At 38.6% G+C, this 25514-nt stretch overlaps 1 protein-coding gene across 2 annotated transcripts in view; it reads left to right on the top strand.

Annotated features, from left to right (window-relative positions):
• The window catches only part of slc12a2 (solute carrier family 12 member 2), a 115268-nt gene that overhangs the window by 45629 nt on the left and 44125 nt on the right, over positions 1 to 25514 (top strand). For both annotated transcript variants that reach the window (XM_088281455.1, XM_088281456.1), the window contains exons 2-14: positions 5999 to 6118; positions 8532 to 8607; positions 10636 to 10731; positions 11831 to 11970; positions 15190 to 15300; positions 15448 to 15556; positions 16031 to 16155; positions 18175 to 18259; positions 18372 to 18523; positions 18625 to 18732; positions 18978 to 19101; positions 21733 to 21834; positions 24707 to 24862. In XM_088281455.1, coding sequence (XP_088137581.1) covers positions 5999 to 6118; positions 8532 to 8607; positions 10636 to 10731; positions 11831 to 11970; positions 15190 to 15300; positions 15448 to 15556; positions 16031 to 16155; positions 18175 to 18259; positions 18372 to 18523; positions 18625 to 18732; positions 18978 to 19101; positions 21733 to 21834; positions 24707 to 24862 — 1504 coding nt within the window. The remainder of the gene's footprint in view (positions 1 to 5998; positions 6119 to 8531; positions 8608 to 10635; positions 10732 to 11830; positions 11971 to 15189; positions 15301 to 15447; positions 15557 to 16030; positions 16156 to 18174; positions 18260 to 18371; positions 18524 to 18624; positions 18733 to 18977; positions 19102 to 21732; positions 21835 to 24706; positions 24863 to 25514) is intronic.

Consider the following 25514-nt stretch of genomic DNA (forward strand, 5'->3'; position numbering starts at 1 on the left):
TCTAGGGGCACATACAGCTTTGACAAGCTCAAACTCGCATTTCCGAGATCGCCTATTTCGGTCCCAAAGCAAACATGTTCCCCAGGGTCCCACGCGCCCCCCTCAGCAAAGCCCCACTCTTTGAGAATCACTGCCATATAGGGTTAAAGAAATGGGAAGTCAGTGTTCTTTCAGCCCAACATTGAACAGGGAATGCCATCAAGAGGAGTCAAAAAATACAACTGGGTCTGAAGTAAATTTTAAGCTTAATTTCAACACGCTGAATGCTTACCTTTTCTCACTTTATTTTGAACAGACATTAAACAGGAACTTTATCAAATGAATGCATCCAGTCGTCCTCCTGCTGCTATATATAATCGTCAAAAGAAATTAAAGTAGCCCGCATATTTTTGCACAAATGTAGATATCAATATGAATAAGAGGTAAAAAAAATAAGAAACAATGCGCTCTAATGCTATGTAGTGGTGAGATGAAGCTTCTTAAGCATTGAGGCTTTCCATGCAATTGGTTTGACTCATTTGTCGAAGCTTCAAAGGTGGTTCAAGCCCCTCTGGCACTACCAAGTGGACATAACGTATATCGACATGCAACGTAGAGGTTTTCTTGTGAAAAGTTTTGATTAGTATTGTACTCATTATGACATGGAATTGACAAGGAAATGGTGGAGGAAAATGCAGTAATTGTGTTTTTATTGATGTGGATAAAAATGCACTCACAAAAAGTTTTATCTCATTCATTTTTATTAAAAAAATGTTTGCTTGCAACTATGGCTCAGTCATTTTCTTTTTTTTTCATATCCATCCATACATACCTGTCTGGTAGGGAAAATATCGTTAGGGTTCAAAGCAGCAAAAGGTTTACTGAATGCCCTGTCCTCTACAATAGAGAAGGGCAGGGAATCCTGGATGACCATGTTAACCAAAGCATACATCACTCCATGAATTAATTACAAAATTAAATATAGAATCAAACTTGTGTTGGAAAAACATTTCATAGAAGCTCCTGTGAGAATCGAACCCGCAACTCAGTGGACGCCGGACAAAAGCCTATACCACTGTACCACCACTAGCTATATTTGCTCGAGTCTAACGTTGATTCCTTGTTGTAATTTGACAAGAAGTAATTTTAAGACAGGGGTCCGCGCTGGCTTTTATTGAAGGTGTGACTGGCAGTGCAACATTTGATATGGTACTCAGACAGGCGATCACCGTAGTTGCAAATCCAAATGAACCTACAAAACAGACATAGTGATTATTTTCAAATTTTCAATAAGCCCATTTCCAATCACGAAACCTGTATTGTTTTTTGCCCAGTGGTTTTAAAGTTGTAGGTATACGTTATATGCCTGAAGGAAAGCTGCTTGTTAATACATATCGTGATTTGTTGGCCGTTTTACGTATTAACCGCAATTGACAAAATAATCTGAGGCAATCATTGCTTTATCTGATTCCACTAATGGTTTTATGTTGTTCTTGTTGCTGTAACCCATCTCTTTATAGTAACAATTCATCCCATTAAAATCTAATTTGATTCTGATGTAGTTTTTTTCATTACGTATTTTGTTGTAATAAGATCACGTTTCGTTGCTGTTCAAATCAGAAACTGCGCTTCTTGAAGCGCTTCCCGAACCTGTCACGTGGTACAGCCGGTTTCGAGGCTTCGAACGTCATCACCTACGTCACTTGAGCATTTTCTCGGTGCGCACTTCAAATACTTGCTCCCAGTTTACTCAGTACACGCATCGGAGTCTCGACACAGAGGACACATCAATATTGCTATGTTAATTTTGACATTTATTGTCAGATCCCAAAAGCCGAAATCAAAACTCAGGACTGTATTGTGAAAAAAAAAATCACATTTGACCATTCAATATACTATGCATCCATTTTCTGAATCACTTATCTTCAGTTTTGATACACTTCTCAATTTTAATACACTTCTAACCATCTAGGAAACCCCTCCCAGCTGAGGTGCGGGATGCCGAACTATTTCCTGTTTAACTGTGTGTGTAGCAATATTCCTCTCCAGACACTTATTAAATTGCCTGCTATTTTGCTGTTCAAGGGTGGATACACTCCGCTTTCACGCTGTACCAGTGAGACCGATGTGAAGTCATCCAAGCCTTATTTGAGTCTTTAATGATTGATAGCTTTACGTTAGTTTCTCCGTCCTTCCCTCTGATAATTACTCCTTGTAATCCTTTTGTAAGGGCAATAATTGTAAGAAATTTTGTTTATTCGTCCCCATGGAGGCGAGTTGACAGAGACCGTGATTTCTAAGTTAAGAACAAACTCGCAACGTATTTGGCTGGCAGTCGTCGAAGCTCGTTGCTAAACTTGCTATCGCTAGCTCGCTGTTACTTGCCACTTGTCAAAGTTTTGATATTCTTTATGTTTTGTTGAGGCCATAAATTGTGCTTATGTAGTTTGAAGGCGTACCCGGCATGTCAAGATGGCCTTTTTTTTTAAATGGTTATTAATAATTAAGTTTTTGTTGTTGTTAGTTTATTCTTTCCCAAAGCAGTATTATACCAAATTTGCATTCACCCACCTTATTTATTATTTTTGACAATTAAAAGTTAATATTGACGATTACATTTTACACCATGCGTCTGAATGTAGGATGATGATATATGATTCACGTCCTATTATATATATTATTATAATGGTTGTAACCAGCATTGTTCTTAGCAGGCATTTTAGATTTAGTCCTAGTCTAAGTCATTTGGACGAGTTTTAGTCGACGAAAACTTTGTAGTTATTAACATTTAATTCATTGATGGACTTTTTTAAAGGTTTTAGTTGACTTAAATGCAAAAAAAAAGTTTTAGCCAAGTTTTCGTAAATTTATTCAGCGTCGTGAAAGCATTTTTCTGTCAAATCAAGCTTTTCTGACAATTTTATAACATGCAGTTTGCTGCAGAGGACAAATGGCAAATATTGACCCATTGCAACGTGCTTAACAATGAAAATGTTTAATTTCGTCAATCTCCAGCAAGTGACGTAATTTCAAGCACGTCTAGTCGCCAATCACCCATTGTACGGCGTTTTTTTATTGTTCCATTAATTCATTTTTCTGCGAAATCCCTTGTTGCTGTGTGGTGATGCATTGTTCACATTCAGGCCAAGAGTTGTGAGTGACCAAAAGACAATAATAGGGCACGCAAATTGACCAGTTTTATAATTGCAAAGCGAATTAATTTTTCGCCGGTTTTTCGACGAGTGTTCGTTGTCAGAAACTCTTGGAAGATGTCTGTTTTCTTCACTGTTTACTTATGATAAAAGGTTTGCAAAAACATAGGTGAGCTTTCAGTCACTTTTGAAAACTGTGTGATGTCTTAGAATTTCTGTTTGATGAACATGCACAAGTCATTTTTGAAAACTGCCAAACCCTAGTCAATCTTACTGTGAATGAATTTACATTTTATGATTTATTAAATATATAATGCCTACTAGTAGTATCAAAATATGACGAAAGATTAAAGCTAATTTGACAATGTAGCCACCAACCCACTATGACATGCTACCAGAATAAACGGGCCGGCATGATGCGAAATTTACAGCACGGCACAGAATTTCAAACAAGGCAGTCGTTAATAACTAACAGCCTATATATACACATACTTACCAATCTTCCATTGTCGCTGGATCTTGTCTTCAATCCATGTATAGTTGTTCGGGCACAACATTTTCGGCATCCTGAATTCTGGCTCGTAGCTTTATGGTCCAACATACATCATGCCAACAAGCTCCTCTTCCTCCTACTCCTCAAACACCTGGGTCCCCTCAGATAAGTTTTTAGACATCACTTTCTGAGTCGAGTTCTTACTTGCGTTGTACATTTTCTATGTGGAGGCCTTCATTGTTGTTCTTGAAATTATGTCATGCTTCCGTGTTTTGTCACTTGCCAGGATCTCACTTCTGTAAAACGATTACTTGGTCGAATATGCGACAATTTTTTTTTTCATGCATTATATTGTGTGTGATAGCATTTTTTAAAATTAATTCACACTAGGACTTAGATGGTAATTTATTTGTCACCATGGAGAAGAGGATTGACACCACGCAGCTTATATTCTTAGCGGAAGTGGTATATGTGTGTGTGTGTAAGATAGCTTATACATGTACATACCTCCTACGCCGGTGCCTTCCTGATCGATTTCACAATTCAATGAAATGCATTATCTAGTCATCTAAGTCCCATTGGTCTAGCAGACCATTGTTGGCTCCATTGCTGGCGCTTTGTTCCTTGTTAGGAGAAGTAAAAACAGAAAACGGAATTGGCCATATAATGCAGAGGCAACTTCACCCGGTGACGTCATAGCCAATACCAGCCATAACGACACACTTAGACTTGGAGTGAAACCGGAACACGTTTTCAAAATACGTGTGGGAGGCAAACTGCGTGCAGCAGTGTTTTCTATGTGATTGCTGCACTTGCAACTATGAAGAAGCCTTTCGAGAACAATTTCAATGTTTACAAACGAACCTCCCTGTGATAACAGTTTTATTATTTGCAAAAATCGAAACACAGTTTTTGTGAAAATGCACTGTTCCAAATTATTAAGTACTGCAGTGTTTCATGACATTTTATAATTGTAGGTTGTAAAGCTAAAAATAGTCATTTGTTGAATTCGCATCATTCGGAGGTTGTATTTGCTTAAGTCAAAAGCTATTTCGACCAAAAACATGTGAAGTCACATTTTGCCATAAGTCTTCTTATTTGATAGCAACTACACAATATGGTTGATCGTCCGGTGAGGATGATATGCACACATACCTTTAATTTCTTTTATGCCCATAGCAGCCCATGATCCAGAAGAATTTCTTGCAGCACACGATGGTGCATATTCATACATAAAGATGACTTTGTTTCCCAAAGTTCTAATCTTAATTTTGTACCCAGCCAGTTAGAAATTCCACTTACTTTTCAGAGTTGTTATTTTTACGCATTCAGGGACCCAAAGGGGGCCGGCAAGCTCTCTTCCCATGATGCTGGCTCGAACCATGACTTGGCGACCTTCCTGCTGACGTTGCAGCCTTGTGAGGATATGCTGGTCATCCACCAACCTTGCACTATTCCATCCAAGTTGATCATGCATGGCACTCAACGATGAATGATCTCATGTTGCAAGGAATACCTCTTGCATCACTGGCTGCTCTGTGCATAAAAAGGAAGAAACTCTTGGTGTGGTCCCATCCTCTCCTGAACTCAACTCTGTTCGATTGAAAGATCTATTAGGGTGGGAAGCAGTTCACATCCTGTTTTGATGACCCGCAAATACATTCAAACAGAGAATCTGCAAAATCTCACAAGTTCAATGGATGCAAGACTTGCGACGCTATCAATTAAGAGGTTCTATGGTAAAATGTACCTTTTTTTTTATTTAAATAGCTTTTGATTTCAGAACATACAAGCTCCTAATGCTGCAAATTTAACAAATAACTATTTTCAGTTTTTACTTTATTAAAAATGCCTTCAAACACAGGTATGAATGATAATTTGGCACAGTACATTTGATCAAAAACATTTTTATTTAAAAAATACGGTCAATATTGGGCGGTTTATTTAAAAATCTAATTATTTTGTGACAGTTGATGACTTGGATGTTGCTGAATGTCATTTGCATGAACTAAAAATCAGAGAAAAACATTAACAAAATAACTTGGAATGTGGTGTACGTATACTACTTCTACTGCCATTTCTTCTACTTTCTTTTGACGGTTGGCATTACTGCCATCCGTGGTAATGCACCTAAAGTATTTGCCAACAGGAAAAAGAAAGTCAACACAAACTGGGAATGGGGATTTTGGGTGCGAGTCTGAGTTCTAATTTTAGTATATACAAGTCGTACCCGATACTAAGAGACTTTACAATATAAAGAAGTGTCAGAGATTTCCCCTGCAGGTGTTCACAAGGTCAATTCGGTTTTCTCCGCTTCTTTTATTTCTTTATGATACTCTCTCACTTTTTTTTTTTTTTTTTTTTGCTTTTTTAGGAGCCATTTGAAGATGGGTTTGCCAATGGTGATGAGCTGACCCCGGCTGAGGAAGCTGCTGCAAAGGAAGCCGCTGAATCTAAAGGAGTTGTCAAGTTTGGCTGGATTAAAGGAGTTTTGGTTTGTTGCCTATCTTATATATCCCCTAAAACTAAAACATTTTTATTGCCAATTTAAATAGATTATAAGGATCTTTGATACCATTTTTTTCCAGATGGATACCATTAGTACTTTTGGTCAATAAAATTCTCCCCTAAAAACAATGACAGAAAATTTTAAAGCGCTATCTCAGTTTTGCTTTTTCTTTAAAATTGCATGAAATTAATGCCAATGTTCTATCGTCCTTTTCTATTTCTGTACATATACCTACAAAAATTGCATTTTAATGGGTGTCAGACAATTATGCCTTTAGTTCCCACTTGTGAAACGGCCACAAGAGTCATCGGCGACGGTCACGAGGACCAATACTTGAGTTAAAATAAGGTCGGGTTATCACCCATGCCTAATATATTGCACTTCCTTAGAGAAATCTACGTTTGTTGTCTTGAATGTCTTTTCGTCATGTTGATATTTTCAGTTTAAATAATACAACCATTGTAGGCATTGTTGTGTTTTGGAAAACAGTCACTCATTTGAGACACACCCCTGCAAAAGGACAACTAGTTGTGTGGAGTCTATGCAATAGTGTTGCATCAAGTACTAATACCAGTTTCGTATTGTAACTTTTCAGAATCAGAAATCTCTTTGTTATTGTAAAGCGTGCAACAAGATTAGAAAGCTCCCCTCTCCAGTGCAATACAACAATAATTTAATTAAATATATAAATTAGATAAATAAAATAATAAATAATGAGATGGAAAATAATACGAAATTGGATAAATAAAAACACATTACGTCGCTGTTCTGCAAGGTAGGGGTGGTTGTGGGTGTGTGTGTGTGTGTGTGTGAGAGAGTTCAGAATGGAGATGGCTCTCGGAAAGAAACTGTTTTTCAGTCTATTAGTCTTTGATTTGATGCACCTGTAGCGCCTGCCAGAGGGCAACAGGTCGAACAGGTGCGAGTTCGGGTGAGTATTGTCTTTGACGGTATTGAGAGCTCTGCTGAGGCACCGGGTGGTGTAGATGTCCGACAGGGAGGGGAGAGTGCAGCCTATAATCCTCTGCGCCGTTTTGACTGTCCTCTGGAGCCTCACACTTTATGGGGGGAAAAAAATAATGTGATACCATAATTTCCAAAATCTGGTTCTTGAGGGGCAGCGTCTGTTACATGCATCAGGTTAAATACTTCCCATTCAAATATCAAAATACAAAGCGTAGTCTGGATGTGTAATTTGCCATGTTAACACACTATTTGGTTTGTAGAAAGGATGGCAAGCCCAATTTGAGCTGGCTTCCTCACTCGCTCCAATTTACTGAAGCGCGTCGTGGTCCACCCGCACCCATCTGTTTCATCCAGTGCTACGTGTGGAATTATAAATACTGTTAGGTCCTGTGGTCAAACACAATATGTAAATGGCCGGATGGATCTCGAACTATCAAGCCATGGCCATCTTTAAACATGGAAATGTTTTTACTCGCTTTCCGCACGAGACACGTGTTATTCAAATAGATGAATGTGTGAAACTCAGGAAAAAAAAGTCCATCAATGAATTAAATGTTAATAACTACAAATATATATCTATCAAGAAGAAGGATAAGAGTGAAATCTCTCTGTTGTTTGATTTAATTACGATGAATTGTCCATCTAGTCCATGTCAGCTTTCCGGGGTACTCAGGACAGAAATGGATCATACATATGAAGAATACTCAAATGAGAATTTCACAAAAATATTTATTAATACAAAACAGGTGCAAGACTAGCAAAGTACAACAAATGGCGCTGGTCAATAAAGAACGAGGAAAAGAAACGAGACTTGTAAAAGGCAAGGATGAATATAAAATAATACTTAATGTCATCATTTGTGACATCATAATACGTGATGTCATCGCTCACACTATCATTGCACTTCAGTAAACATGTGGGATGTATATTTCACTGTTGTGAGCAGATATGTGCTGCACCATTTGTTATCCAAAAAAAGATGACAAAAATACATCCATCGATCTATTAAAAGTACTAATAATCCTGAGTAAATGTCATTATTACATTCGATGGGTAATTTGACTTTGAAATGCTGATTATAATTATCTTGAAAAGGCTAATATTTGTTCTGCTGTGGTAATAAGATGTTAATTGTAATTAATTTGTATGTAGAAACTATTTACAATTGAAGCAAAATTCAAACTTGATAACAGATCAACAACTTCAAGTTAAATATATTGGCTTGCAACCAGTTAAGGGTATGCCTGATATATATTCAATTCTATTATATATGCAGTTACTGCTGAACAGTTGACATGATGTTAGCCTACTCTGATGTTCTGCTTTGACAGCCAATGTGCCACTATTAGTTTGTTTGTAATTCCCCGTGTTATTCTCAAATGCTGGCATTTTATGTTTTGTGTCAAGAAATATGTGTCCTTCTTTTTTGCAGGTCCGCTGTATGTTGAACATATGGGGTGTGATGCTCTTCATTCGTATGTCCTGGATTGTGGGTCAGGCTGGAATTGGTAAGCAATTGTCTCTTGACGTCCTACAGGCATGGAACAGAGGTGTTCATTTCATTTGGGGTTCAACTGTTCGCTTCTATTATGATGGTCATCCTTGGGGTTCAGGTTGCGAAGACAGCAGTCGGGTAGCCCAGACAAACCCCCAGGACACGCTGGAGAGACCAACCCCAGATAAATGGTAGATAATAGATGGATAGATGGATGGGTGGGTTTTAAGGTGGCTTCCTCGATTGCCCCATTCACTGATGCACAGTGCACTTCGTACTTGCTCATTGTAGTTTGTCAATGGAGACTCTACGCTTAGCAATTTCATCTACTGATACATGTGGAATTATACATTTTGTTGAGTACTATTGTATAATACAATGTGTATACAGTCAATTGGGTCTCGCAAATGCTAATGTCAAATCCGGGAAAAAAATTATTCTGTGATTGAAACCGGATGGATCACTTTTGGACCACTCATGATATATAACAGGGATGATGCCTGTACTTGAGTATTTGTATTATCATTTGTAATTGTTGGAAGCACTTTATTTTACTTGATTACAGTCAGTGGTCCATCTGATCACTTCCAGCAGTGTTTCTCAAATAGTGGGGCGGGCCCTGAGGGGGGCGCGCGTGCAACTCTGGAACATGCTTTTTTTCTGCCGTACTACAATAAAGTGTAATTGCACATCCACTCCAGTAGTTGGCAGTGGCGCTATCCTTGCCCATTGTGCGCAGCGAGTATTAACTTTTGTCAGGTTTAACTGCCCTGACGCTTTGTGGGAGAGCTGTTACTTAAGGTGGCTGAGGCCAGAAAGAACCAGGCAAGGTTATTCTTTTCACTGCTGCAGCAGGGAGAGAGGGAGAGCGGCAAGCAGTTGACCCACTCGCGGCTCGGCTTCGCAGACTCTCTCCGCTCTCGCCCCACTGCCGCTGCTTTTATTAGAACTTGAAACAGAAACTAACTCATAACGAAAGTTAGACAACAGAAACTTAACTCATAACGAAAGTTAGACAACAGAAACTTAACTCTAGATTGTGTGTTCTTAGTAAAAATATAGGTGTGTGTGTGCGGGTGCGAACATTAATGCAATTCGTGTATAAAAACATGATTAGAAATACACAAACTCATTATATAAGGTTACTTGAGGTTATCATGATCTTCATCTTATCTTACACTCTACAGTGTAGGTTTGTTTTGTAACAAAAATGCTATTATTCATAGTTGCGGCGAAAAGTGGGTGGTGGTGGTGGGCGAATTGTTTTCGCTGGGGGGGGCATAACAGAAAATAATTGAGAACCACTGACTTACAGTGTGTCACAATACAAAATAAAATCACTGGGCGGCGATCATCTTTTGTGCAAGTTTTGCCAGTATTAGTCATTGAGATGTCAAATGTTAATAATTGAGTGAGATTTTCTTCTGCCGGCAGGCTTAAATATTTTTTGGTGCACTGGGACTTTTGCACAGTACTGCATTTATACAGTATTACATATTAAATATTAAGTATATAAGTGCGCTCTGTTGAAAATGACTAAATATTGAAACTTTATAAAAATGTGAACATAGGCTAGACATTTCGGGAAGTTGGACTTTGGTTTGGACCTTTTAATTGGAAGAAATTTTCGTCGTGGACCTCTGTGACTTTTAATTGAATACCTCTGCTCTAAATTGTCCCTAGATATGAGTATGAGTGCGGATGGTTGTTCCCTGCGATTGGCTGGCAACCAGTTCAGGGATTACCCCACCCCAAGATAGCTGGGATAGGCTCCAGCACCCTGCGCGACCCTAGTGCGGAGAAGCGGTACAGATAATGGATGGATAGATGGATTTTGATTCCGTCAGAATCTAATATCGGCCTGTGCCTCCTCGAGAGTGACAGAGTTATGTTACTCTATGTTACTTCAGAGTGACAGGTTGCAGACTCTACTTCAGTAGCTTGTCTCTATAACCACATTTTTATTTTTCACACAGCTCTCTTTTTTTGGGGGGCGATTTTAATTAAGTAATTCTAAAGATAACACTTTTGTCTTCTGCAGCTCTATCTTGCTTGATTGTTGCCATGGCTACTGTTGTGACGACGATTACTGGACTCTCCACTTCTGCCATTGCAACCAACGGGTTTGTTCGAGGAGGTATATCCTGTCTTTTCAAATGCCATCCGAGCTTCTACAGAATTGTAAATAGAATAGCCAATGAATGGACAAATTGTGTTATGATGCCATCCTTCCTTTTGTGGCAACTTTAATTAGCATCAGTGTAACTCCCTCCGCAGGCAAGACAAACACAAATGGTTTTCTTTTGGATTACGGGTTTAATGAAAGCGTCTTATTCCATCACACCGTGAAAACTGTTCACAAATAAATAATACAATTGTCAAGTTACATTCATAAAAACAACAAAGTAACTAACAATGTCACAAACTGAAAACAATTTAGAAACAAAAAAAATACCTAATACCTAAAAGAAGGAATTGAAGGGTGAATTGTTGAGGTGATCACTTGTCCTCCTTGTCTCTATTCTAAATGTTGACTGAAGTGACCGCAGGGTCAAACCAGATGATCGTCTATACACGTGTGGGGCCAAAACCGGGAAGTAGTTAAAGGGAAACGGAAGGCAAGGGCGTGTCTTCCAAACAATGCGAAACTATGTATATAATTAAATGCAAATACTAACATGTAAATTACTTAACTGCATAAATTAACTATACATATAATCAATTATAAATAACTAACAATGAACAAATAAATTAAATCCATGCCCAATTATGGCTACATTTACAATCAGTAATATTGAACTGTCTGTAAACTGCATTTTATTTCTACCTTAGATTTATAGACATAAAATGTGGTAAATACTTTGATTCTTGTCTTTACTTTGACTTACTGTGTATTGTTAAGAGAATTCTTCAGAAGGACTGGTTAACACCTGTTTATGCAAATACTATTAAGGCCCTGAAAATGTTGTTATGCTGCATGAAATGTCTTGAATTTCATAATAGCAAACACATTTTTTGAAAATCCAATTTTCCATCTGAAGGTCTACAGTTAAATCACATGCTGATTGTTTTATTTCAAATTAACTTTGGTGTTAGGCAAAGGTAAAAATCATATCAAACTCTTCCATAATCTAAATGCTTCCGGATTTACCTGTATATGCACATACGTAACAGAATTTTGTCCCATTAACTATGACTGTGGCTGACTGTGATTTTTCAATGTTCCTCCCTTCTAGGCGGAGCGTACTACTTGATTTCAAGAAGTCTGGGCCCGGAGTTTGGAGGGTCTATTGGTCTAATCTTTGCCTTTGCCAATGCAGTGGCTGTGGCCATGTATGTGGTGGGCTTTGCTGAAACAGTTGTGGAACTTCTCGCTGTAAGCCTCTTCACTGTTCATATTTTCAAGGTTGATTATTAAAAAAAAAAAGAGAGAGAGAGCGAGTGATAGAGTGAGAGCAAAAGAAAAGGGGTAAACATTTCTAGAAGTCTACAACTGTCACCATTAAAAAAGGGTGTATTGGAATTAGTGTACCACAGCCCAACTTTTATTGGCTGTTTAGGTGAGTTGATTCTGAGTTTTGACAATCTGGATGTTGCAGTAGATTCAAAAGTGTTTATGCCACATAGAGACTTCATCAGTTGTTTTGGGGAATTCTTGATCCAAACGTTTTCAACGAGCTTCAGCGAATTTTCCCATTTTCAAATTGGACCTGGAACTTTTAAGTTTTTGGAACTTAATGGTTTGAAGATAAAACAAATATGAAAATAGGCAACTGTGGTGATCAGTTTTCCCACATCCAAGTTGAGGTCCATGAATGTCTCATTTTCTTAAAACTCAAAGATGATTTGACTTTCTTCGTGGAGGACTAAGGGAATTTGAAAGAATTCGTATTTCGATGGCTGAAATCAGAGACTATAAAATATTTGAATAATTGTTAAAAATATGTTCACTTTCTTTTCATTTTGTGTGCAGTAAACTTGCTGGCAAGATTGACATTTTATAGAACTTTGCTGTTCAGTGCTCCAATTGGGCTAATTTACTTATCGTGTTACTTCTGCTTTATTGTCTTTGTTTTACCTTAACCAGAGTATGACAGTTTTATCATTTAATTCCTTGGTCACTCTGGAGAGGAGCTGTTGATTGCAAGAGTGATTGTAATGTAAAATACATGTGGCAAACTAAAGGACCGGTAAGATCCGGCCTGCCACATTTTATTTGGTCTGCAAAAGCAATTCATGTGTCATCTTCCATGACGCTTGCTAAAATAAATAATAAATACTAGTGCTGCAATTTTGAGAGCAATGGGAATTATTAGAATCAGAATCAGAAATCCCTTTATTGTCATTGTACTCAAGTGTGCAACGAGATTAGAGAGCTCCCCTCTCCAGTGCAATACAACAATAATTCAGATAAATATATAAATTAGATAAATAAGAGAATAGTTAGTGCAATGGAAAATAATACTGAATAGGATATATAAAAACACATCACGTTGCTGTTCTGCAAGGTAAGGGTGGTCGTGTGTGTGTGAGAGAGTTTAGAATGGAGATGGCTCTTGGAAAGAAACTGTTTCTCAGTCTATTGGTCCTTGATTTGATGCACCTGTAGCGCCTGCCAGAGGGCATCAGGTCGAACAGGTGTGAGTTTGGGTGGGTATTGTCTTTGACGATATTGAGAGCCCTGCTGAGGCACCGGGCGGTGTAGATGTCCGACAGTGAGGGGAGAGGGCAGCCAATAATCCTTTGCGCTGTTTTGACCGTCCTTTGGAGCCTCACTCTGTCTGCCTCAGTGCAGCCGCTGTACCAGGTGGAGACACAGTACGTCAGCAGGCTCTTGATGGACGAGTGGTAGAAGGCCAGCAGCAGCTTCCTGTCCAGGTTGAATTTCCTGAGGACTCTCAGGAAGTGCAGACGCTGGTGGACCTTCTTTACCACTGCTGTGGTGTTGTGTGTCCAAGAAAGGTCATCGGAGATCTGTACTCCCAGGAACTTGAACATGTGGACCCTCTCCACACACACGCCTTCGATGCAGAGGGGGGGCGGCACCGTCTTGTTCCTCCTGAAGTCGATGACGATCTCCTTTGTTTTTGCAATTTTGAGTTGCAGTCTGTTGTCCTCGCACCAAGCCGTCAGTCTCTGGACCTCCTCTCTGTAGGCTGTCTCGTCACCTTCCAAGATCAGACCGACCACTGTCGTGTCGTCAGCAAACTTGACGATGGTGTTGTTACCGTGGGCCGGGCTGCAGTCGTAGGTGTAGAGGGCGTATAGGAGAGGGCTCAGCACGCATCCTTGAGGGGAACCTTTTTACCTTGTTACCTTTTTACAGTACCTTGAACTATAACTGAACAAACTACTATCTTTAGTATACTTCTGATTCCAAAACTATCCATCGATCAATTGTCTTAGCCGCTTATCCTCACGAGGGTCACGGGGGTGCTGGAGCCCATCCCAGCTGTCTTGGGGCAGTAGGCGGGGTACACCCTGAACTGGTTGCCAGCCAATCGCAGGGCACACATAGACAAACAACCATCCACGCTCACTCTCATACCTACGGGCAATTTAGGGGGTCCAATCATGCATGTTTTTGGAACATGGGAGGAAACTGGAGTATGCTGAGGAAACCCACGCGGGCACGGGGAGAACATACAAACTCCACACAGTGAGGCGGGGGCCGGAATCGAACCCTACACCTCTACACTGTTAGTCCACCGTGCGGCCGATTTCAAAACTATAAATCTATTACTTTGAGATGATTAAGTTTATTTGGTTTCGTCGTTATAATAGGTCACCCATAATTACAAAGTGGCGCGATTTACAAAACTAAATGAGCAGATACATCAGAGTCAGCGAGTCACATGACCACACAATTTTTTTGTGTTTTCAGTTACTTCATTCTGTACTACATGTTAGAAATCTATATTTACTATTACAGTACATTTTCAATGAGTAGGTATCATCCCAGTAATTTGATTACTTGTATCAGCAAAATTAATTGATTTTCAAATGAAAATTCAAGTGCGTTATGGCTTTCTTGTTATTGATCAAATTATAGGAAAATGTCCAATATAATTATATCACATAATAATGGCAATATCTTTTGGGTAAGCCTATTGTGCTGTTGTGAGGATATTCATTGCAGCTAAATTTGCTTTAATGTTTTTATATATATATATATATATATATGTGTATATGTATATGTGTATATATATATATATATATATAAAAGTTACTCACCACTGACTCATTAATCGTTATGAACTATTTTTTTCCACCGAAGACTTACTCTTAAGTAATTATTTGGAGAACGATTTTTTATTCTGGATAGTAGAACCAATTGATTTTGAATAGTTTTCAAACGCCGTATTTACACGCTCAACAGATTTGTTGGTTGCAGTAAACAAAGCTTTCCTCTGCTCCGATATAAGTGGCCTCAATTCTTGGTTGTGTCTGCTTTCACAATCAGCCATCCACTAGCCTTCTTCTAAACACAAATTCAAGTCATACCCATATGTTTGAGTGCAGACATTGAAAGGAAAAACCAACAAAACAAATGCATAAATTCTAGATTAATATTTTAATTATTCTCTTCTTTTAGGGTGTGGATGCCATCATGACGGATGAAATCAATGATATTCGAATTATAGGCACCATTACTGTAATCCTTCTCCTGGGCATATCTGTTGCAGGAATGGAATGGGAAGCAAAGGTAGGAGTCTTGTCCAATTCTTTATACTCGGAAAGCCTACATTGTGTAGACTCTCAAGAGATACGGTTTGCATTTTTTACTGAAAAAAAAAAATAATATCATCACATTTTTTCCCAAGGCTATAATTGATGCATTTCCTTCTTTTAGGCCCAGATCTTCTTGCTCTTTGTCCTCATCACAGCAATCATCAACTACTTCATTGGAACTTTTATTCCTGTTCAGGCAAAGAAATCTGCTGGCTTCTTTGGCTATGATGGTATTACTTATTATTTTATATGAAACTACTGACAGACATTGAAGAAGCACACATACAATGTGCAGGTGATGAGTTTTGTGTCAGGATTTGATATGGAGGAGGACCCAAATGCAGGGAAGCGGGATTATGGGGTGCATTTGATTTAATTTAAAGTAAAAAGGCAAACACAAGTACTTGGATGAATAAAATACTGAAGTACAAAATAACAAGGATCAAAATAACAAACACCCAATAGAAAAGGACTTGGAGTTGGACACGACTTGACAAAGTACAAACAAACTGACGAGACAACAAGGAACACCTGGACAAGACAAGGGGTTGGAGGGATCTTATTGGTCAACACATGGGCTTGGGTAAACGCCCACACGTGGATGCAATAAACATGACGAAAGACAGATGGATATGTTGACTCTGAGTCTAGATGATTATTGATATTATTGTTTTTCTAACAGTTGTTTTTGTGTGCTTTCTTAGGTTCTATCATGTTGGAGAACATGGGTCCTGACTTCAGGAAAGAAACATTCTTTTCTGTATTTGCCATCTTTTTCCCTGCAGCTACTGGTATTTTAGCTGGGGCCAACATTTCTGGAGACCTTGCAGTAAGTCAACATTTTTCACATTCAAGAAGAGTTGAGGCCAGATTAAGACAATGTTGGAGTTGAGTCACAGAGGAAATGAGAAGTAGTTAGTAAATGAACCTTAAAAGCCAAACTTACTCCAATGCATGTTCGTCTTTTGTACTCAAGAAGAAAAGGGTCAAATAAAAACTCAACAACTGATTAGAGTTCTGATATTTAGTTTCTTCGATTTCTGGAGTTCAGGAAATAGTACAAAGACAGATATCTGGGCGGCTTTTTCTTAAAAAACTGTACTCAGGCGAGCACAGTCGAAAAATGTGCGCCATCTTTCAGCCCAGCGTCAGTTTTTCTAGGAGTTTTTTTATGTCAAGGGTAAATGTAGGTTGAATCGGTTGTCCTCGCTCCCTCCCACGGCACGGCTCCACGTCCAAGGGAAGGTCCTCCCCAGGTTAGTCATTGTCTGGATAGTTGATTCCCGTCTGGTCCCCAAGACTGGCACGCCAAGGCTGGCCTTCTCCGGCGGGCAGTCTCTCCGTCTCTCTTCCCGCTGGCATTCCCCTGTAATTTTGTCGGTGTGCATGTGTACGTGTGCATGTGTGTGTGTGGGTGTGTGTATGTGTGTGTGCTCCGATCTCAAATTGTTATGTCTTTCGGCATGTGTTTTTACGATAGCGTCCCTGTGACACCTCCAGTGCTCAATTTGGTATGTTTGCATCTCTACAGCCAATGTGGAGAATGTGCTTTGTCGTTTTTGTCCATGAAGTGCTGTGAACGTGAGTGCAGGTCATGGAAATGCTATGTGTGCAAGTTTGTCTCACTACTGAAAATTTCAACAAAGTTCACACATTTAAACTAAGTAGTATAAATTTAGCGTATGAGAATAATATAATAAATAGGTAAACATCAGGACTACAACCCCAGTCATTCTTGTGACCTGTGCTTCTAGTTTCATTTGATAAATGCTTCTTGTTTAATCAATGTTTAACATATTCAGTAAATATGAACTTGCTAAATTAAATTTTCGACATTCTGTCCCGCAAGTGTTTAAAATAATGCCAGTAATCGGAATACAATCCTTCAACAAGATGTGATGAGTTGTGAACAACAGTATGGCAGTTGCAACATTTGCTTTGAGAATGCTGATGGCTGAATACACTGAAGTTCAGGAGCTGCTGCATTGTGCTTTTGAGAAGTAAGAAAAAAATGTATGACAGGCTCACGACCGTCTCGTTGCCAAGGAAGGAGCTGTGGAACTGAATGAGAAATCTGGAGTGGCAGCATGTTAGACTAGTCCAGGACATATATGAGTACACTAAGGCAATGGCAAGGTGAGCTAGCAGAACTATCTAAGATTTCAAGGTGGAAGTGGGAGTGCATTATGGATTGGCTCTGAGCTAGTTCTTATGTGATATGGTAATGGGTAGATTGACAGATTAGGTTAGACTGGAGTCTCCGTGGACTATAATATTTGCAGATGATATTGTTAAAGTACAGAGCAGGTGAAGTGTTCCTAGACAAGTGGTAGTATACTGGAAAGATGAGAAATGTAGGCAAGTCGCAGCAAGTGGAAAATGGAAGACCAAAGAGAAGAATCAGGGATAAGGAAGACTTGCAGGCAGCAAGAGTGAGCGCTGATAATGGGGAGATGAGAGTGGATGATGCACTGTATAGCGTTAAGGTGAAATAGCAGAAAATCTACAGGGTGTCCCAAATATGTTGACATCATTTTGCAGGCCAATAATTGTGGCAAATCTTATTGAAATAACAAGTTTTTTTGTACAGAATATACAGAAATCGATCGAGTTTTTACATTTTTTTCGGCAACCACGACCACAACCCCCTTTTTGCTGCCAGCATTGATGAACTCGGGCAGAAAATCACTTCTGCCCTGGATCATTGCTAAACAAGTGTCCCCGAAATAATTTTTGAAGCAATAAAATTATTTTGTGGACACTCAGTACTGCATGGCTGGGATGGAATTTCTTTTGCCTCTGTGATTGCTATTCTCACGCGTCACTTTTTCTTGGCTGCTTGTTCCAGGACCCACAGCTGGCCATTCCCAGAGGAACACTGCTGGCCATATTGATCACTGGAATAGTTTATCTGGGAGTTGCCGTTTCTACAGGTACTTAGTTCTTCGTATATCCTTTACAGACAGATGATAAGATTACTTTTTCTCTTCAAGAGTATCCCATTACTTTTGAGTGTTTTTGAGCGGTTTATACTTGCCATTCCAGGTTCCTGTATTGTGAGAGATGCCAGTGGAAATGACACAGTCAGTTCTCAGTTCCCGGTGAATTGTACTGATGCTTCCTGCAAATTTGGCTATGACTTTTCTGCTTGTAAGAGTCAAAAAGTTTGTCGCTACGGCCTACACAATGATTATCAGGTATGATGAGTTTTTAGTCATTACTCTTAAGATTATGTCAGACTCAAAAATATTTGATTTATTAGGTGCATAAGGCAAACATGTTTTGATTATGTGTCGAGGTTATGAGCATGGTTTCGGGATTTGGACCCATCATTACAGCTGGAATCTTCTCTGCCACCCTGTCCTCAGCACTGGCGTCGTTGGTCAGTGCACCCAAAGTATTTCAGGTATTTTGCGTACGACTTTAAAAAAAAATTAACCTGTACCTCACCTTGGCAGAGTTGAGTGCCTTGCTTAAGGATACCTTAGTCATGAATGGAGGTTGTGTGCTGTACACTCATTCCTCCGCCCATGGAATAATGTTTGTTAGGGAATTGAATACAGGCCCTGAAGTCATAAGGTGCATAAACAAATTAGTGTTATAAGAAACATGCTGTACTGTATAAATTAACAATGTAATTATGTTTTACAGGCTTTATGTAAAGATAACATTTACCCTGGCCTTGGAATGTTTGCCAAAGGTTATGGCAAGAACAATGAGCCTCTCCGAGGCTACATCCTGACCTTTGTGATAGCCCTTGTCTTCATCCTAATTGGTAAGGTAGTTGGTTACATTGCTTGATTACATAGTGATAGGGTGCAAAGTAATTAGTGTTTTTATAGGATTTACCTCAAATAAACATTTGAGTTTAAGGTATTCTGAGAAAGTTTTTGCATTCAGTTGTTTTTCCTGTCTGTTGTCTGCTAATGAAAGGCTCATACTAGTTCAGTGCCTCGCAAACAGAAAGGAAACATTGCACAGTTCACGATAATAAAATCATTTGTGTGACTCAAATGCCACTATTGGCCTAATATTCAAATGTTGGTATAAAATTGAGTCTCTTTACGGTAACCGTATATATCACATTGAACTTGATTCATAAATGAAATGATAATAATGTATCGACTATATAATTTGGAAATGGGTTATCTTGTGCCTTAGCAAAGCTAAATTGATTTAAAATAACAACAAAAATGAAAACAAAAACAAAGACAGAATGTAATTTTGAAAACATTCATAATGCATCTCAAAATGAAAACTCAGCAGTCTTTGTTGCAAAATAGTACAAACAAACAATAAAATGTGCCGATATTTTACATGAAACCCTTTAAAGGGGAACTCAAGGCAGACATTTTCTATACAATATTATGTTTCCCCATTAGTCTTAACACAGTATTCTGATTAATATTGCGTTAGTGCAATAAGAATTAAGCAAATTAATCAATCAATTTTCATCCAACTGAGGGGCTGCCAATTTGGCCTTGTACTACCTTCTGCTGTCAACTGAAATTGATGTCAAACTGCCCTCATGCTCTCATTACAACTGTCCTGAGACCAAAGCCATAACTCAAGCTTGAGGGCAGTTTGACATAAATTTCAGTCGACAGCATAGGGCGGTATAAGGTCAAAATGTCAGCCCTCAACACTGATGAAAATGAATGGATTAATCTGGTTAATTTTTCTTCCACAAGCGCAATATTAATTAGTTTACAGACGTGTCACAAAAGCAATAAAATATTAGTGAGATGCTTATATTGTCACAGAACACAACATTACGTGAGCCTAGAAAGATGCAATAATTAGAAACCTGCTTTGAAGATGACTGGCAGTAAACGAGTAAAGGTACCGTATTTTCACGACCATAAGGCGCACTTGTAAGTCCCAATTCTTCCCCAAAACAGACAAGACGCCCTGTACTGCGATGCGCCTTGTGTCCAGACTGAGACCCATAGATCTGTACACATGCTATTCCCTCAAGCAACAGGCCTGACACCCCATTGGGCATTTAAGAGTGCATATTAGCACACCCTGCTGGTTGAAGTCTGAGACTACTTTGCGCAGACTGTGACAACTAAATTCTGTGAATACCTCATTTGATGATGGTTTCACACAATCAGAACTGACCAGTATGTTCGTGCGGGAGAAAGCTGGACAAAAGAGCAGCTGTCCACGATGGCGTAGTCTGTCTCATCAATCATATTATGGCAAGCAAGAAACATCACAGGTTTAGACAACAGACTGGGAAAAAAAACACTACCCACAGCACACCACTCACATCTCTCTAACCAGCCATCTGATTGGCTGAGGCAGATAGGCTCCCAGAATGCCTCAGTACTCTTTTGGGGTTATTTTTATTTCTTTTTGGGATATGAATGGCATGAGAGATGTATGTTTTGTGTTAATTGTATTTCTTTGTTTCATTGTTTGCTTGTATGCTGTTCAGTGATAGTTTTGGTTTTGATTTAAAACTGTAACTCTAAGGAGTGTGGTGACTAGTGAAATCCCTCCCCTGACATTGGCTATGTTGACATGAGAGCTCTTATAGGGTCAATGGTACTATGATTGACAAAGATGCCTCTCTTCGAATGAGAGCCTGCATGCGCGAGCTACCATGCGTGAGCTAGCATGCGCGAGCTAGCATGCACCTCATAGTGTGGTGCGCCTACTTTGTGTGTTAATTACAGAAATAGCACACACAACTGACACTGTGCCCTTTGATACGGTGCATCTTTTGGCCGTGAAAATACGGTACTTGTGGTTTGGCACTATCTATAGTCAATTATTGCTATGGATTCAATTATTTAATTTCATTTTACATTTTTTTCACATGGACTATTGTTCAAACAGCTTGCATGAGCATCCTTGGCCAAACTATTTTCAGCTTGACTCGTATTTTGATGGTTGAAAATTGCCTTTGTATGCCAACAGTCTCACTGACGCATCTTGAAATAACTTTTTAAATCTGAACCAAGTCAACTATATTTTTTGTAGCCAGCTCTAGCTGCTTTGTTGGTCACTGTGCTTGTGCATAAAGACAGAAGAATTCCACATGGCTGGATTATTGGTAAATGGTCACCATGTTCCAACATCGCTGCAACATAATTTAAGATTTTGGGCTGAAATAACTTAAGTTATATGGTAGACCTCTATAATGTCGGGAGATTGAAGGGGTCAAAATGTCCTCTGTAAAACGTGGGGTTTGCAACTGAGAATTTCTTGCTATTGTTATAAGAAGGAGGAAGAAAACATGCCTTACACATTAAAATGACTTTTAAGCATTATTTGAATCCACATTTCTTACATTCAAGACTTTTTGGGTAGCACAGTGGATCAGAAACTGTTATCTATGCTACTTGATTTGAATAAGAATGTGAATGACTGGTCATCGATCTATGTTGTTTTGCAGCTAAACTGAACGTCATTGCCCCTATCATCTCTAACTTTTTCTTGGCCTCCTACGCATTGATCAACTTTTCCGTGTTCCATGCCTCATTGGCTAACTCCCCAGGTAAGTTGTTGAAAGATGACTGAAATACTGTATATGTAACCTATTGTGAGATACTGTACTGTATCAAAGCAGGTATAGGAATGCTAGAAGTCTGAAAATCACTTCAACATTTGCTTTGAGTGGGCACAACCCAATTGTTTTGTTTGTCCTAAAAAGCATTAAGGGAGTACATTCTAAAATAATAGCAGTGAACTTCTGTACTTTGAAGAAAAAACTAATGATGCTAGATTGAAATGATTTGGACGTGCAATGGAGGGACAGGATGCTGTAAATGGAGCTGTGAGTTAGAAGGCAAAAATGAGATTTATGGATGAGGTAAAACAAGATTTGGAGTTAGCTGGGCTGGAATTAAAGCAGAAAATGCAGAAGACAAGGAGAGATCAACAATGATGATTTAATTTATAATCATAAGTAATGACATTTATAGGTTAACGCTGAAATGTAAAGAAAAAAAGTGGGCTGGAGAAAGAAAAAAATGCAAATACCTTTACATTCACCGTCCATAAAAATGTTATTTTGCCTGAAATTATCCCACACATACTTTGAAACACATTATTGACACGCATACTTCATTAAACTATTCATTTCAAATTCAGTGTGACAATTTGCTTGTGCATTGCATAAACGAGCTTATTTTGAAAAGGAATTTGAAAAAAACTACACTGTAGGTTTCACAGATGCAATACAATACAATACTTTTTTAACTTTATTTTTATAGCACATTCTACAACAGCTGGGGCTGTAAGAAAGCGCTTTCCATATGGTGTAAAATAAATTAGCAGGAAATTAGAACACAAACTAAAACATATAAACACATATACAGTAGATACCAGCAGAACAACGACAGTCTCATGTTGAGTTGACAGCCAAAGAATAAGAATGTGTCTTCAAACAGGTTTTAAAAGTGGACAGAGAGGGGGCTTGCCTAACATTCAATGGGAGGTCATTCCATAGGGAAGGACCGGCAACAGAAAAGGCACAATCTCCCCTGCACCATTTGGTCCACAGAGTGAGGTATTGGGCAGGTGGGTAGGGGTGGAGGAGATCGTAGAGGTACGCTGGGGCAAAGCCATTTAAAGATTTGTAGACGAAAAGAAGTAACTTAAAGCGAACTCTAAAGTATACCGGGAGCCAGTGAAGAGAGGCCAAGATTGGGGCTATGTGATCTATCTTCCGAGCTCCAGCAATATAGCATGGAAATATGCTATAATAGGGTTGATGATGACATTTATTTGTAGAGTGCTACAGAAATCATGAACGAATCTTAAAATTTGAAAAAAAAGCTAATTCTTTTCAAAGTAAGAGTTAATTTAAAAATATGAGTGGGAGGTTCATCGCATCGCAAAAAATATTTGTTTACATTTTAAATCTGCAAGTAGTCTGAACTGTGATATAGTGGGGGACTACTGTATAGATAATTGTACTCCAATCATGTTCCGAAAGCTGTGATTATGGGGAGGAGCAGCAGATCTACTCTGTTCCGCTCCTGGATGACTGAGGGCGAACCTCCACACCCTTTGGAAGGAACTTATTTCAGCCACTTGAATTGGTTGTCTTGTTCTTTTGGTCTCAGGTGTACCCGGTGGTGTGCGTCCCGGTGAAAGGCAATAATTTTCTATGGTTTTTATTTGTTATAAGGTGTTCTGAGCATAGCGTTGTCTGGTACCGTTTACCCTGGGTGACCTTTTGCCTCATGGTAGCTTAGTTCCTTGGATCATTGAAACACATAAACCCCTTCATCACTGTCTGGTGATGACTTAGTCAGGAGAATATAAGTATATTTTATTTCATGGTGAGTGTTACTTTAAACAGCACTCTCCTCAAATCATCACTGTCATACAAAACTCATCGCAATGTCAAGACTATGATCTATGCAAAAAAGAAAATAAGACAAAAAATTGCAATTCTTTAAATATTAATAGTACATCTTAACTTACGTGGAAATACAGATTTTGAGGCTGCAGAAAGATGAACACGCACCTTGAAAACTGCAATGTACGCTCACGATATATTTTTAGACCACGCTACAAGGCAGAAAGGCGTAGTTATTTTAAAAAATATGCTCTGATTAACTGCAATGTTTTTGTACATATTGAATTCTATGCTCTTTTCTCCTTTAACCCCAGTGCGCTAGCTGTGCTCCAGGTACAGATTCTCTGTCTTGCGTCAAATCCCACCAAGCAGATTATGTATTTACATGAACATAAATGGTACATAGCTCAATTTGAGGCTAACAATTTTGTAAATATTGAAGAAATGTCAGACAGTAAAAGTTAGTATCAGTTTTTGCCACCTCTCCCCAAAAGAAATAGCCTCACAATTACCAATCTCACTCAGAGGAAATTCTTACGTAATACTGAGTGAAGTGGCATGGGCTCAATGTACCCTTTGTGTTGTGGTTGTAGTCGTAGTCCTTGTATAACAATGCAGTATCACTGTGTCCCATCACTAAAAGCCTATTACTTCAGTTTTTGTGGTACCCCTACGCGGAGTAAATATGGTCCTAAATAGCAGGTATAACTTTCTGATCTCATGTATAACAGACTGATACTTCATTCTTTAACCCAAGTACATTCTACATCAAGATGCTCTCTCCATGCTCTTTGTAACTTGTTTGTAATTCATGATCACAATTCATTAAAAAGAAGAAAACAAGAAAAACAGTTTCTAATGTTGTATCCCTTTTTTGTCCTGAAAACTGCTAAAGTAATTGTGTCCTCATTTGTGTATTTGACAATCCTACTTAAGTTTAACACCTAATAATTAGAACAGAATAGTTTTGCGAGGGTATATTTCTGGATATGTCAGTAATACTTTAAAAAAAATTGAACATCTTTGTTCTGAATTGTGACCTGTGCCATTGATATCACAGGGTGGCGTCCTAGCTTCAAATACTACAACATGTGGGTATCGCTTGCTGGAGCAGTACTGTGCTGCGTGGTAATGTTTGTCATCAACTGGTGGGCTGCTCTCTTCACCAATGTCATTGTTCTTGGACTCTATATTTACGTCAGCTATAAAAAGCCAGGTAAGTGTCGTCTTAAAATGATCTTAAATTTGTAATATTAATTACAATGTCAAGTATTTCATTGAGTTATATCCCCTCGCATAGTAAAATCATTGTTATGAGTGAGAAAGTCATGTTAATTTACAGTTTTGAACTTCAGATTTAATACCCACCTTTTTGGCAATACTGAAGTAATTTTTTGATTTAAGTAAGCATAACTACTACTAACTACTATGTTCTTTGTACATAGATGTCAGAATAACGAAATGTAAAACATTTTGGGGTTTAAAAATGTTCATACACACAATTACAAAAATACAAAATTATACTTGACAGTAAGTAATTCTTAAAGACTTGAGAAAAAATGCCCCCTCACAAAACCTCTTAAGTGTTCATGCATTATTACAGTAATAGCTTTTATTGTTTTTAATGGTGTGATGGCATTTTCCGTCATGTTTGTAAAGGTCCCTTGTACATTTTGAAGAAATTGTGAATTTTGCACCGAAGCTTGAATTAAAAGAAAAAAAAAATCTTAATCACAATATCAGCCCCAAAAAAAATTGCAATTCCTTTTTTTCTTAAAATCGTTCAGATCTAGTCTGAATACTGGCTGAATATGCCTAAATGTCGCTAATTTTTTGTTCACACATACTGTATAAAATACACAATGGAA

Source organism: Idiotropiscis lumnitzeri, chromosome 18 (genome assembly GCF_059441095.1).
Source record: "Idiotropiscis lumnitzeri isolate Australia: NSW breed Sydney's pygmy pipehorse chromosome 18, RoL_Ilum_1.0, whole genome shotgun sequence".
Classification (NCBI taxonomy): Eukaryota; Metazoa; Chordata; class Actinopteri; order Syngnathiformes; family Syngnathidae; genus Idiotropiscis; species Idiotropiscis lumnitzeri.